At 41.0% G+C, this 14,977-nt stretch overlaps 1 protein-coding gene across 3 annotated transcripts in view; it reads left to right on the top strand.

Annotated features, from left to right (window-relative positions):
- The window catches only part of SFXN1 (sideroflexin 1), a 63,064-nt gene that overhangs the window by 39,622 nt on the left and 8,465 nt on the right, over positions 1–14,977 (top strand). For all 3 annotated transcript variants that reach the window (XM_023726494.1, XM_023726493.1, XM_004371178.2), the window contains one exon: positions 208–257. In XM_023726494.1, coding sequence (XP_023582262.1) covers positions 208–257 — 50 coding nt within the window. The remainder of the gene's footprint in view (positions 1–207; positions 258–14,977) is intronic.

Raw genomic sequence — 14,977 nt, 5'->3', positions numbered from 1 at the left:
TCAAAAATCTAGGAAATGGGAACAGTGGATTTAAAAAAAAATTAAAGTATTTTAAAGAATTATTGCAAATACTTTTCACTCTTCCAGTGTGAAAATAGCCTAGACGTAGAATAAGCCTTTCATCAAATTGTTGGGGGGAATGGGGAGGAATGTGAGCTGAAATTAGATGTTAAATAAAGATTTAAGTGGATCTGTCTTTACTTCCAGCAATCCCTCCATTTATCATGAACACTTTGGAGAAGAAAGCCTTCTTAAAGGTAAGACCTAGTTCTATTTGTCATCATTTCAATCCTTTCGATTCCTTTTTTAGGCTGCAAACTATACAGAACATTCTCTGCATAAATAGTGACAGATTTGAAGGCCAGTCTTTCGTAGACACTTAAGTAAAAAAGATGTTTCTAGGAGCATTTTATTTCTAATCTCAGATCTTTAGAAAAGCTTTCACAAATGAAGACTGCTGCCCCCTTCCGTTTAACTCAGTTATACACTTATCTTCATCATCGGTTGGACGCACCTACCTAGGTAAAAATGAGGAAATGGTGTGAATTTGGAATGATGTGTTTCTGTGATTAGAAGTTACTATGTGTATGAAATGTTTATAAGTCACTATCCGTACTATCCATATTATAGCTCCTTATAGGAGCCCTGGTGGCACAGTGGTTGAGCGCTTGCCTGCTAACCAAAAGGTCGATGATTCGAACCCACCAGCTGCTCTGCGGGAAAAGGATGCAGCAGTCTACTTCCATACAGATTTACAGCCTTGAAAACTGTATGGGGCAGTTCTGCTGTATCCTATAGTGTCACTGTGAGTCAGAATTCGACTCGTCGGTTGGCAGTGGGTTTGGTTTTGGGGCTTATCCATACTATATATGGATAGAAATAATAATTTAGAGCAGTAGCTTCATGGAATATTGAATTAGTACCCCAGTGGTTTTTTTTTTTTTTTTGTACAAATAATGGATAATGCCCAAACCCACACCCATTGCCATCGAGTTGATTCTGACTCATAGTGACCCTACAGGACACAGTCGAACTGCCCCATAGGGTTTCTAAGGAGTGGCTGGTAGATTCAAACTGCCAACATTTTGGGTAGCAGCTCAGTTCCTAATCACTGAGCAACCAGGGCTCCATAGATAACATAGTGTTAGCCAGTTCAGCATTTTTTTTACGTATACAATTCAGTGAGGTCAGTTAATCAGTGATGTTGTGTAGCCGTTACCAATATCCTTTGCTAAATTTTCCAGCCCCGTAAATAAAAACGCAATGTTTCCTAAATAATAATTTTCCCCATATTTGGTGATCATATCTAATACTTCATTAATCTACCGGCCATCTCCCTTCGAGGTCTGAAAATATTATAGGATAAAATTGTAACCAAGAAATCTCATGGCATTATATGCACTCTTTCTACATTGCTTTTTTTATAGGTTCCATGATTTAATGCCATATTATTTATGCTTAACCTTAGTTTTCCAGTTCTTATAAGAAGTAGGAGACGGTGGGATAGGGTGACTCATTTGGTTCATGCCATGTTTGGAAACTGACATCATTCGATCTTCCAGGAGAAAGGGGTCAGACACCTCTCGGTAGGAGCAGGTGCATTACAGTGATGAGGGCAGCAATTTGTGGTAAATTGTTTGAGGTCTTAGAACTGTAACAATGAGGAGACACTGTAAAGCTTTGAAAAGAGGACATAGTTTACAGATAAAGCACTTCGTGAACAATTTCAGGTATTAGTACAATTCTGAAATGCCCAACAGGCATGTTTATTGACCTGTATACTTCAAATGAGGGCATTGGTGGTTCAGTGGTAGAATTCTCCCCTTCCACACGGGAGACCTGGGTTCAGTTACCAACCAATGTACCTCATCATGCTCAGGCACTACCCGTCTGTCAGTGAAGGCTTTGCATATTGCTATGAGGCTGAAAGGTTTCAGTGGACTTCTAGACTAAGACAAACTAGGAAGAAAGGCACGGTAATTTATATCTGAAAATCAACCAAAGAAAACCTATGGATCACAATGGTCTAATCAGCGACTGATTATGGGGATGGCGCAGGACCGAGCAGCATTTTGTTCCATCATGCATGGGATCGCCATGAGTCAGGGGCCAACTCAATGGCAGCTAACAACAACATATGCCCTATGGTCCCAAATTGGAAAACTAAGGCAAATGCTAAGTGAACACTTCATTGACACTTTCGATGAAGTCATATTCTTGGAAAAATAAGTTAAGCAAGTATGCTATTAAGAGGCAGTAATATCGAGGACCTCATTTGAAGGACATGTCCAGGTTGTTACATATCAATGCCCAAATCCCCACGGGGGAAAGGGGATACTCTTTCCCTATTATGTTATTTTTATTATGTTATTTTATACTACATTACACCCCCTCTCAAATTCTTTCTTTGGAGCTTTGGGAAAGTGGAGGAGTCACATTCTCTGAGCTTTAGTTTTTGGAACTGCTGCCTTTAGCAATCTTACATGTTAATGTGAAATGTGCAAAAGAGTGTCCTGGTGGCTTTTTCGTGACTGATCGATCCCTTTGCTCTTTGAGGAGTTTCTGGAGGAAATCTGCAGAGCCTTGTGCCACCCCAGGAAGCCACATCCTTGAAAACCTTCTGATTCCCCATGTACCTTCTTTTTGTGTTTCTGACAGTCTCAATCATAGGATTAAACCAAATATAACCTTTTAGGAATACAAAGAAAGTACTTATATTTAAGCAGTAAAGTTAGTATGGACCAAAATCTAATTCTGGCCTCATTTGTCATATTGCCTACTTAAATACACTCTCATTTTGAGGATTCATAAAAAAAGTTTTGTCAAAGTCTCTTTCAGGTGTTAAGAAAAGACTGTTAACTATTTAAAGTTTCTAAAGGATTACTGTATGTGCTAGAACAGTGACTGTATCTTAAAATTACCAGAGTATGTCATGATCTGAAACTCACCAACTTGACATTTCAGTGATTTCCAGGTAAACTGAAAAAAAAAAAAAAAGATCCATGTCCTTCTCTGTCCCTCCTTGCTTGCCTTACAGAAAGTAATTTAGGCATCAAGGGAGACTTACATAATAAGTTTAGAATGGGGACCATCAACATCGTTCTAACCATAACCCTGGTGATAAGTGACCCATCTCATGGATCTGTAACTTTACATTGAATTGATGCCTGTATTATTCTCTGCCCACTCTTGATCTACTAAGTCATTAGGTTTATAGTATTTCCGCTAGGGTATATGTGGATCCAAGCCACTTTTTGACTTGCCAGGTAGTTAGCAAACTTCTTGACTATTTTAAATTCTTAAGTTTTTGGCAGGGGCAACTCAGGCACAACGGAGAATCAGGAAACATATCTAATAAACTGAACCACCCCTCCTGCTAAAGTTAAGCAAAATCAGATTTTTAAGGCAAGTCTAGATTTCCAGGTGGATGCAAGGCTTGGAAATTGTCATCTTATCATATTAATTTGTCTTATATAAAAATGACAGCTTTTGCAAGAGAGAAGCGGTAAATGTGGATCACTCAGCAAACAGTGTAACAAGGTTATGACTGTCACGAATTTGCAAGTGACCATATGTACACTGGAGGTCAGCTTCAGTGGCAACATCCCCAGCATTTAAGCTTTCCTGTTCCTTTCACTGCACCTCTCAAATGTCACCTAACACCTACTTAGCAGAAGGATTTTGCCACCATGGTTTGGAGCAGAGACCGGAATCTCTTGTCCACTTCCCACTGCTGGTGGGACATTTTATGGAGCCTGGCTCCAGCATGTAGACACAGGCACACCGCTCTGCTAATGTGTCCTGATCCCACTTGGGATTCCAGGACATTCATAAGAAAGTCCACCTTTCAGCCTGCGTTGATGCTGAAAAGTCAGGTCACCTGTGATGTGAGATGAAAGCATGTACAATGAAGTTGTTACTTCATTCTTGCAATTTGTCTCTGTCTTTGAACTCCTGGGCTTGCAGTTTTGGAAGAGTTGTTGCAGTTACACTAATCATTGACAAACACTGGACAGGAGACATACGTGAGCACTTTATATAATTGTCTTGTTGAGTTGTTGTTGTTGTTAGGTGCCATCGAGTCAGTTCCGACTCAAAGCAACCTTGTGTACAACAGAACAAAACACTGCCCGGTCCTGCACCATGCCCACAATCATTGTTAAGCTTCAGCCCATTGTTGAAGCCACTGTATCAGTCTATCTGCTTGAGGGTCTTCCTCTTTTTTGCCAACCCTGTACTTTACCAAGCATGATGTCCTTCTCCAGGGACTGGTCCCTCCTGATAACATGTCCAAAGTATGCGAGACGTAGTCTTGCCATCCTTGCTTCTAAGGAGCATGCTGGTTGTACTTCTTCAAAGACAGATTTGTTCGTTCTTTTGGCAGTCCATGGTATAGTCAATATTCTTTGCCAACACCACAATTCAAAGGCATCAATTCTTCTTCGGTCTTCCTTATTCATTATCCAGCTTTCACATGTATATGATGTGATTGAAAATACCATGGCTTGGATCAGGGGCACCTTAGTCTTCAAGGTGACATCTTTGCTTTTCAACACTTTAAAGAGGTCTTTTGTGCCTGTGAGTAGCTTAAGATACTCCACTGGTCTCACCCCTTCGAAAGCAAGGGAGAATGAAGAAAACTAAAGATACAAGGGAAAGATTAGTCCAAAGGACTAATGGACCACAAGTACCACAGCCTCCACCAGACTGAGTCCAGCACAACTAGATGGTGCCCAGCTACCACCACCAATTGCTCTGACAGGGATCACAATAGAGGGTCGCTGACAGAGCTGGAGAAGAATGTAGATCAAAATTCTAACTCACAAAAAAAGACCAGACTTACTGGCCTGACAGAGACTGGAGAAACCCCAAGAATATGGCCCCTGGATACCCTTTTAGCTCAGTAATGAAGTCACTCCTGAGGAACACCCTTCAGCCAAAGATTAGACAGGCCCATAAAACAAAACGAGACTAAAGGGGCACAACAGTCCAGGGACAAGGACTAGAAGGCAGGAGGGAACAGGAAGCTGGTAATAGGGAACACAAGGTCGAGAAGAGAGAGTACTGCCATGTCGTGGGGTTGATAACCAATGTCAAGAAAAAGAAAAAAATAAAGAGGTCTTTTGCAGCAGCTTTTCCCAATGCAATGCGTCTTTTGATTTCTTGACTGCTGCTTCCATAGGTGTTGTGTATTCAAGTAAAATGAAATACTTGACAACTTCAGTCTTTCCTCCGCTTATCATGGTGTTGCTTATTGATCTAGTTGTGAGGATTTTTGTTTTCTTTATGTTGAGGTGTAATCCATACTGAAGGCTGTGGTCTTTGATCTTCATCAGTAAGTACACAAGTCCTCTTCACCTTCAGCAAGGAAGGTGTGTCATCTGCATAACAGAGGCTATTAATGAGTTTTCCTCCAATCTTGATGTCCTGTTCTTCTTCATATGGTCCACCTTCTTGGATTATTTGCTCAGCATACAGATTGAATAGGTATGGTGAAAGGATACAACCCTGATGCACACCTTTCCTGACCTTAAACCATGCAATATCCCCTTGTTCTGTTTGAACAACCGCCTCTTGATCTATGTACAGGTTCCTCATGAGCACAATTAAGTGTTCTGGAATTCCCGTTGTTCACAGTGTTATCCATAATCTGTTATGATCCACACAGTCATCTGCCTTTGCATAGGCAATAAAACACAGGTAAACATCTTTCTGGTATTCTCTGCTTTCAGCCAAGATCCATCTGACATCAGCAATGATATCCCTGGTTCCATGTTCTCTTCTGACTCCAGCCTGAATTTCTGACAGTTCCCTGTCAATATACTACTGCAGCTGCTTTTGTATGATCTTCAGCAAAATTTTACTTATGTGTGATATTAATGGTATTGTTCCATAATTTCTGCATTTGATTGGATCACCTTTCTTGGGAATAGACATAAATATGGATCTCTTCCAGTTGGTTGGCCAGGTAGCTGTCTTCCAAATTTCTTGGCATAGATGAGTGAGCACTTCAGCACTGCATCCATTTGTTGAAACATCTCAATTGATATTCTGTCAATTCCTGGAGCCTTGTTTTTCACCAATGCCTTCAGTGCAGCTTGGACTTATTCCTTTCAGTACCATCGGTTCCTGATCATATGCTACCTCTTGAAATGGTTGAGCGTCAACCAGTTCTTTTTGGTATAGTGACTCTGTGTATTCCTTCCATCTTCTTTTGATGTTTCCTGCGTTTAATATTTTTCCGATAGAATCCTTCACTATTGCAACTCAAGGCTTGAATTTTCTCTTCAGTTCTTTCAGCTTGAGAAATGCTGAGCATGTTCTTCCCTTTTGGTTTTCTATCTCCAGGTCTTTGCACGTCATTATAATGGTTTACTTTGTCTTCTCAAGCTGCCCTTTGAAATTTTCTGTTCAGTTCTTTTACTTCATAATTTCTTCCTTTTGCTTTAGCTATTTGACATTCAAGAACAAGTTTCAAAGTCTCTTCTGACATCCATTTTGGTCTTTTCTTTCTTTCCTGTTTTTTTAATGACCTCTTGCTTTCTTCATGTATGATGTCCTTGATGTCATTCCACAGCTCATCTGGTCTTTGGTCATTAGTGTTCAATGTGTCAAATCTATTCTTGAGATGATCTCTAATTCAGGTAGGATATACTCAAGGTCATACTTTGGCTCTCGTGGACTTGTTCTAATTTTCTTCAGTTTCAACTTGAACTTGCATATGAGTAGTTGATGGTCTTTTCCACAGTCAGCCCCTGGCTTCGTTCTGACTGATGATATTGAGCTTTTCCATCGTCCCTTTCCACAGATGTAGTCAATTTGATTCCTGTGTATTCCATCTGGTGAGGTCCATGTGTTTAGTCGCCATTTATGTTGGTGAAAAAAGGTATTTGCAATGAGGAAGTCGTTGGCATTGCAAAATTCTATTCTGTGATCTCTGACATCATTTCTATCACCAACGCCATATTTTGCAACTAGTGATCCTTCTGTTTTGTTTCCAGCTTTTGCACTCCAATCACCAGTAATGATCTATGCATCCTGATTGCACGTTTGATCAATTTCAGACTGCAGAAGCTGGTAAAAATCTTCAATTTCTTCATCTTTGACCTTAGTGGTTGGTGCATAAATTTGAATAATAGTCGTATTAACTGGTATTCCTTGTAGGCGTATGGATATTATCCTTTCATCGACAGCCTTGTACTTCAGGGTAGATCTTAAAATGTTCTTTTTGATGATAAATGCAATGCCATTCCTCTTCAAAGTTGTCATTTGCGGCATAGTAGACCATATGATTGTCCAATTCAAAATGGCCAATACCAGTCCATTTTGGCTCACTAATGCCTAGGATATCAATGTTTGTGCGTTCTATTTTATTTTTGACGATTTCCAGTTTTCCTAGATTCATACTTCGTCATTGCACATTCCAGTTATTAATGGGTGTTTGTAGCTGTTTCTTCTCCTTTTGAGTCATGCCACATCAGCAAATGAAGATCTCAAAAGCTTGCCTCCATCCACGTCATTAAGGTCGACTTTACTTTGAGGAGGCAGCTCTTCCCCAGTCGTCTTCTGAGTGCCTTCCAACCTGGAGGGCTCTTCTTCCGGCACTGTATCAGCAATGTTCCACTGCTATTCATAAGGTTTTCACTGGCTAATTCTTTTCAGAAGTAGACTGCGAGGTCCTTCTTCCTAGTCTGTCTTAGTCTGGAAGCTCAGCTGAAATCTGTCTGCCCTGGGTGACCCTGCTGGTATCTGAATACCGGTGGCATAGCTTCCAGCATCACAGCAACACACAAGCCCCCACAGTATGACAAACTGACAGACACATAGGGTGTCTTGTTATAACAGATGGAGATTGCTGTAGGTATAGCTTGGCATTTTGTCATATGCAGGACCTGGCAAATGATGCAAACAGTTAACCCCATCTTCTTTTAGATCACAGCCATTGAAAACCCTATGGTGCACAGCTCTATTCTCACACGTGTGGGGTTGGCCAGGAGTTGGAGTTGTCTCGATGGTTTGGTTTGGTTTTTTTTTTTTTTTTTTTTTTTTTTTTTGGTTTAGCCCATCATTGCCACACTGCTGCAGGCTTTTTCAGAAGAATAAAATGAATAAGCATTGGGTTTTCTGCCCCTCTCTTACTTTTGCTTGGTATTGTGGCCTTCTGTAATAACTTGGAAGTGAGCCGCCATGCTTCCCATCTCCTCTGCCTGTCCCACCCACCACAGGTAGGGCCTCACCTGCAGCAAAAAGGGGCCACTGGCTTCAGCACCCCTGTACAAAGCTAAGGAGGGGCAGACCAACCAGCCTGAGATCCTCACTAGCTACAGGAGATCTGCTTATAGCTGTACTTCTTCACGCTCCAGTGGAAGATTTTGCTTTGAAAAAGTAATGGCAACATACTGTTTGGAGTCCCTGGGTGGTGCGAATGGTTAATGCATTTAGCTGCTAACTGAAAGGTTGGAGGTTCAAGTCACCCAGAGGCACCTTGGAAGAAAAGCCTGGCAATATCTATTTCTGAAAAATCAGCCATTGAACACCTTATGGAGCAAAGTTCTGCTCTGACATACATGGGGTCACTATGAGTCAGAGACAACTCAACAGCAACTGGGTTAATATACTGTTCAGGTACCCATGCCTTTTTCACACTCACAAGTTCAGGGTTGCTGTTACATTTAAATATTCCATTTTGCCCAGGTAGCGAGGACCTTAGGACTTAAATTGATATGATATACCAAATATACCAGTCGATTCCAACTCATGGCCACCACATATGTGTTAGAATAGAACTGTGTTCCACAGGGCCTTCAATGACTATGATCTTATGGAAGTACATTGCCAGGCTTTTCTTCCATGGTGCCTCTGGGTTGATTTGAACTGCCAGCCTTTCCATTAGTAGCTGAGTGCTTAACCATTTGCGCCACCCAGGCTGTCTATTGATAGGATAGGTACTGCTAAAACATAGGCAACAGAAGCTTATATTAATGTCCCTATCTTTCCGTTTTCAAAGCGCTTTCACATACTATTTGAAAAGGCAGGCTTTACCATACCCCGTTTACAATGGCTGCTAAGATTATTTCCTTAGCAGCTCGTAACACTCTTGTGAGTGGGTGACGCTCTGCTGTGATGTACTTATCTGGGCTTTGTCTTGAAAATAACCAGCTCCTCAGCAAACAAAACTGATTGAACATTCTCAGCTTTTTTAAAGGGCGATGCTTGGGGAGCATTCAGCCTGACTCATCTTTCCCCCAATGCCTTATCTTTTCCCAAGTGGTGTGCTGAAAAAAAGCATCAGCTGTGGGCAGGTGACTCATGGAAATTTTTGCAGTAAACCAAAAATCCACTGCCTAAAATCTGGTGATTCAACTCTTCTTGAAGACTAGTTCCTATGATTTCTTTACCTTAGGTCATTCTTGCTGGCACTTTTATTAGCAATAAAATTGATAGGGTTTGGGTCAGATAATGTTTGCCGCATTCCTTAAGTAGTTCTTTTACATTCCCATTAATAAAGGTGGCCTTCTATGTCTACTCAATCGATTTTCAGGGTTGTCTGCTAATAGCATGTGAATGTAGCATTTATTTGTTCGTTTATTTACTAATTCATTCAGCAGTCCTTTTTTGCAGTATTGTATTTCAGGCAATGTGCTAGGCTCTGTTGTTGTTACTAGCTTCTGTCCCTGACACGAGACGGCATGCACAAAGGAGCAAAATGCTGCCAGTCCTGTGCCATCCCCGTGATCAGCTACCGATCTAACCGTTGTGATCCATTGGGCATTCATGACTGATTTCCAAAAGTAGATCTCTAGGCCTTTCTTCCTAGTCTGTCTTCGTCTGGAAGCTCCTCTGAAACTTGTTCAGCATCTTAGCAATAAGCAAGCTTTCACTGGCAAGTGGGTGGTGGCTGCCCGTGAAGGGCATTGGCTGGGAATCAAACCCAGGTCTCCCACACGGAAAGTGAGAATTCTGCCACTGAACTATCAATGCCTCACATGCTACACCCTAGAGTCACAGAAATAGGGCAGGAACCCTGCTCTCAGTGAGCATATAGCATGGGGGGAAAGAGACATAGGAACAGATGGTTACAATACATGCTGATTACAGCACAGGGCACAGAGGAGACATCTTACCAAATTGGGGTAGGTGGAAGAGACTTGCAGAGGACTGACCAAGGGCACATGTTCTACAGAAGCTCAGAGAGGACACAGAGCATGATTTGCGGGAACACTTTCAGATAGTTATGTTGGCTGGGATGTAGGCTATGTGTAGGGAATAAACTGTGCCTTATACAAGAATTAACTCACAGTGGATCTACAACTATAAAACTTCTAGAAGAAAACATAATAGAAAATCTTTGAGACCTTGGCAAAGGTTTCTTAGCCACACCACCAAAAGCATAGTCCCAAAAAGAAAAATTGATTAATTGGACTTCATCAAAATTTAAGATGTCTGTTCATCAAAAGATACTATGAAGAGAATGAAAAGGCAAGCCACAGACTGGGGGAAAAAAATTTCAAAACACATGTCTGATATGTATACATTCTGACTTGTATCCAGAATCCTCAACACTCATTCAGAAAAACAGCCCACTTTTAAAAATGGGTAAAAGGATTCTTTACCAAAGAAGATACACAGGTGTCAAATAAGCACAGGAGAAGATGCTCAATCTCTTTAGTAATTAGGGAAATTGAAATTAAAACAGTGAGCTACCACTATGTACCTATGAGGATAAGTCAAAAAGCATTACTACTAGGGTTCCAGTTCATAGAGGCACTGGTTTACTCCAAACAAAATGTGTTTAAACATGAATGGCAGCAGACAAGTTCTCTCAGTAATACACTTGTCTTAATCTCATTAGGGTGCCTTAAAAAAAAAAGATACTTTTTGTGCCATAAAAAAACAATTTTGAGGTCAGGACTAATATCAAATTATTAGCAAAACTCAAATGGACATCTTCCCAAATCAGTGAAGCTTTGTAACAAGTTTATGGGAATGCTGCCCCACATAAAGCAACAGTTTTCAGATTGATCAAGCGTTTTAAGGAAGAACGGGAAGACCTCAAAGATGAGCCAAGAGAGGGAAGACCGCTCAGAAGGTTATGGCGATTCCTCAGGGATAATCTTGATAGATTTTCTTGAAGGATACAGTACGATCATGGGGGCTTATTATGAAGAAGTTTTAAGAAAATTGAAAACTGCATTGGCGAGAAAAAGGTCAGGAAATTTGCACCAAGGAATTTTTTTCCATCATGACAATGCACCTCCTCATTCTTTGAGGGTAGCAAGGGCTGTCCTATGAGAATTTCATTGGGAAGCCTTGTCCCATCCCCCCTACAGCCCTGATTTTGCCCCTTCAGACTTCTTTTTGTTCCCAGAACTCAAAGAACATTTAAAAGGAACATGATTTGAGTCCTTCGAGGATGCAAGAATTCTTCAGGGAAGGATTAGAGAGATGGAAACATCGCCTTCAGAAGTGTATAGACCTAGGTGGAGGATATGTCAAGAAACAATAGCTTCACATTTTGATGTTTTTGTTTAATAAAGGCTTCTATGATTTTCTAGCAATACTTCTTGATTTACCCTCATATTAGAAAGGCTAAAATTGAAAGACTGACCATAACAAGTGTTGGTGAGGATGTGGAGGAACTGGAACTCTCATATCCTGCTGGTGAGAATGTTAAATGATGCAACCAGTTTGGAAAATAGTTAGGCAGCTTCTTAATAAATTAAACATATACTTACCATATGATCCAGCCATCCTACTTCTAGGTATTTATCTAAGAAAAATGAAAGCATATGTCCATAAAAGACACATACATGTTCATAGCAGTTTTATTTGTAATAGCCAAAAAATGGGAGGGGAAAAAAAATGTTCAGATAAATAGATTATGGTACATCCACACAATGGAATCCTTAACTCAGCAATAAAAAAGTGTGATACGCACAACAACAGGGATGAATCTCCAAATAATTATACAATAGACACCATATGTAAAATTCTAGAAAATACAAACTAACCTATACTGATAGAAAGCAGATCAGTGGTTGCCAGGCAATGGTATAGGAGGTTTAGGGGATGGGGAGGGGCACAAGGAGCAAGGAAAATTTTAGGGGTGATGGATATGTTGATTATCTTATTTGTGATGATGGTTTCACAGGTGTATATGTATACCAAAACATATTGTATACTTTAATTATGTGCATTTTATAGAATGTTGTTAAAGATCATGAGGAGAAAAAGCATTTAGAGTAATATCAACTTTATCTTGTTATATCATTGAATATTGAATTCAGTGAATTCATTGAATATATATTTTTTAAACTTGTAGTCACTGTCTTTAATTTTTATTTGAAATATCCTGTTTACTCAGTTTTGTGCTAAGCATAACATGCCCTAACCCTAAGGAGTTCTGTCAGTATGTAGTGGAAGATAAAACATCTACAGCTCACTAATTTAGTCTCAGACTCAGTTCTGTGCAGGAAATACCTGTTTTATAGCATGGAGTCCCTTGGTGGTGTGAACACTTAACGAGCTCGACTGCTAACTGAAGGGTTGGAGATTCGAGTCCACCCAGAGGCACCACAGAAGAGAGGCCTGGCTATCTATTTCCAAAAACCAGCCATTGAAAACCCTGTGGAGCACAGTTCTACTCTGACTCACATGGGGGTACCATCAGTCAGAGTTGACTGATGGCAGTAGTTTTAGGGTTTTGTTTGTTTGTTTGTTTTTACTGATTTTAAAGTGTGTAGGAGCTTAAAAGTGAGGGATGAATTAGGCAGGAGGGAGAGCTAGAGAAGGAGTCAGGAGAAGGGATGACATTCAGGCTAGGTTTTGCAGGTTACATTGGAATTCTCCAGGATCCTTTTCATTATCAGAGATGGGGAGTGGGAGGCTTTTCCATCAGAACCCTCTGCATGAGCCAGAGTCCACAGTGTGTCTGTAGACTTCCATCTTTGAGGTTACACACAGCTCTTCCCTTATGCATGGCAGGTTAGCCCTGTTGCTGTGGACAAGAGTCCCCTTGAAAGAGGAAGCTGCTCTCATCTGCCCAAGCTCATCCCCCCTCAACCACAGGATTTCAAGCAGCATTTAGTTTCCCTTCCCGCCCCCAGCAATGCCTGGGAAACCTAGGGCAAGGATCTATCCTCTCCTAAGAAAATTCATCATCATCAGAGCTGGTTGCCTGAGATAAAACATTTTCCTTTTCTTTCTGTGCTTTAAGGGGTGGAGTCCCTCTGCTTCACCAGTGTGGATCCATCTCCTCTTGACAAATTTTCTCCCTTCCCCTGTAGTCTATGCCTCTCTCACCCCACACTGACCCTTGTGATGTGCCTTTTTGCCAGAGGATTCTCCTCGGGGACCAGAGTACGCCTCTCACGCAAGCCTCATTGGGGGTCATTATCGTTGAACAGCTTGTGTTGACTCTTACCTAACTTGGCTGACTTCATTACAGCCAGTTCACAACTTGACCTTAGCTATTTCTGTGGCCTTATTTATATGATAGGAATCCCTGGGTGGTGCAAATGGCTACATGCTTGGCTACTAACCGAAAATTTGATCGTTTGATTCCACCCAGAGGCACCTCAGAAGAAAGTCCTGGTGATCTACTTCTGAAACATTCAAAAGCGAAAATAACCCCATTGCCATCGAGTCGATTCTGACTCATAGTGACCCTATAGGACAAGGTAGAACTGCCTCATATGGTTTCCAAGGCTGTAAATCTATACAGAAGCAGACTGCCACATCATTCGTCCACAGAGCAGCTGGTGGGTTTAAACTGCTGACCTTTTGGTTAGCAGCCAAGCACTTAGCCACTGTACCACCAGGGCTCCTCTCTGAAAGATCACAGCCACTGAAAACCCTGTGGAATGTAGTTCTATTCTGAAACACATGGGGTCACCTTGAGTTGAATTGACTCAATGGCAACTGGTTGGTTTTTATTTATATGAAACCATATAGGTCATCTCTATTTATGTTATGAATTTTGGTACCACACCTTTTTTAAAACTAAAAAAACTAACAGCATTTACTTTCCAAAAGACTAACTCACTCATTTTCATTAAAAAGAAAATACGAGTAGCAAAAAATGTTTTATGCCAGAAATAATTTCAACCATACTAACAGCGACTATAACCCAGAAAGCTAAGGAATAGGGGATGAAAAATTTGTTAGATTTCTGCTCTGTTCCAGGCACTGTACTACTGTTTTATGAATGTTATCTGGTATATCTTCACTCACACACCTTTAGGAAGCAGTTTTGATCCTCATTTTAAAGATGAAAGCATCAAAGCTTGGAGAACTTAGGCTCTGCATGCCCTCTCTCCACAGCAGGGAACTGACTGGAAGGGCAGAGATTTACATGCAGGTTGATTTAACTTCAGAGTCTTTGGGTGGTCCAAATTGTTAACACCCTCAGCTGCTAACCAAAAGGTTGGAAGTTTGAGTCCACCCCCAGGTACCTTGGAAGAAAGACCTGGTGATCTACTTCCAAAAAATCAGCCACTGAGAACTCTATGGAGCACAGTTCTACTCTGACACACGTGGGGTCACCATGAGTCAGAGTCGACTCCGTGGTAACTGGTTTTGATTTGACTTCAAATCTTGGCACCAGGCCATACTGTTTCCCCAGCTAGAGTCAACTTATAATTAAATAATAGCTACTTCTCTACCTCCTCTATATAGCCAAACATCACTCAGATTATATGTGCAAGGGAAAAAATTAGAAGCTGATCAAGAAGCATTATGGAGTCAAGACTAACGTGCTTTTGCAGGGTTACCCCAGGTTTTCACTAGTTGCATTGCATCTGGATCTTGTGATGGGGAGTGGTTCCCTTTAGTTCACTTGCAGAAGAAATTGCCTCTAAAAGTCTGTATAAAACATGTTCAGGATATTAAATAGGCAATAGACAAGTGGTATCTTGGGTGAAGGGTGAGACAGTACACAATACAGGGGAAACTAACACAACCTGTACAAGGAAAGGTC

The sequence above is a fragment of the Trichechus manatus genome, unplaced genomic scaffold, assembly GCF_000243295.1.
Source record: "Trichechus manatus latirostris isolate Lorelei unplaced genomic scaffold, TriManLat1.0 scaffold00011, whole genome shotgun sequence".
NCBI lineage: Eukaryota > Metazoa > Chordata > Mammalia > Sirenia > Trichechidae > Trichechus > Trichechus manatus.
Note: the sequence above shows the minus strand (reverse complement) of the source record. Positions and strands in the feature narration are given on the sequence as shown.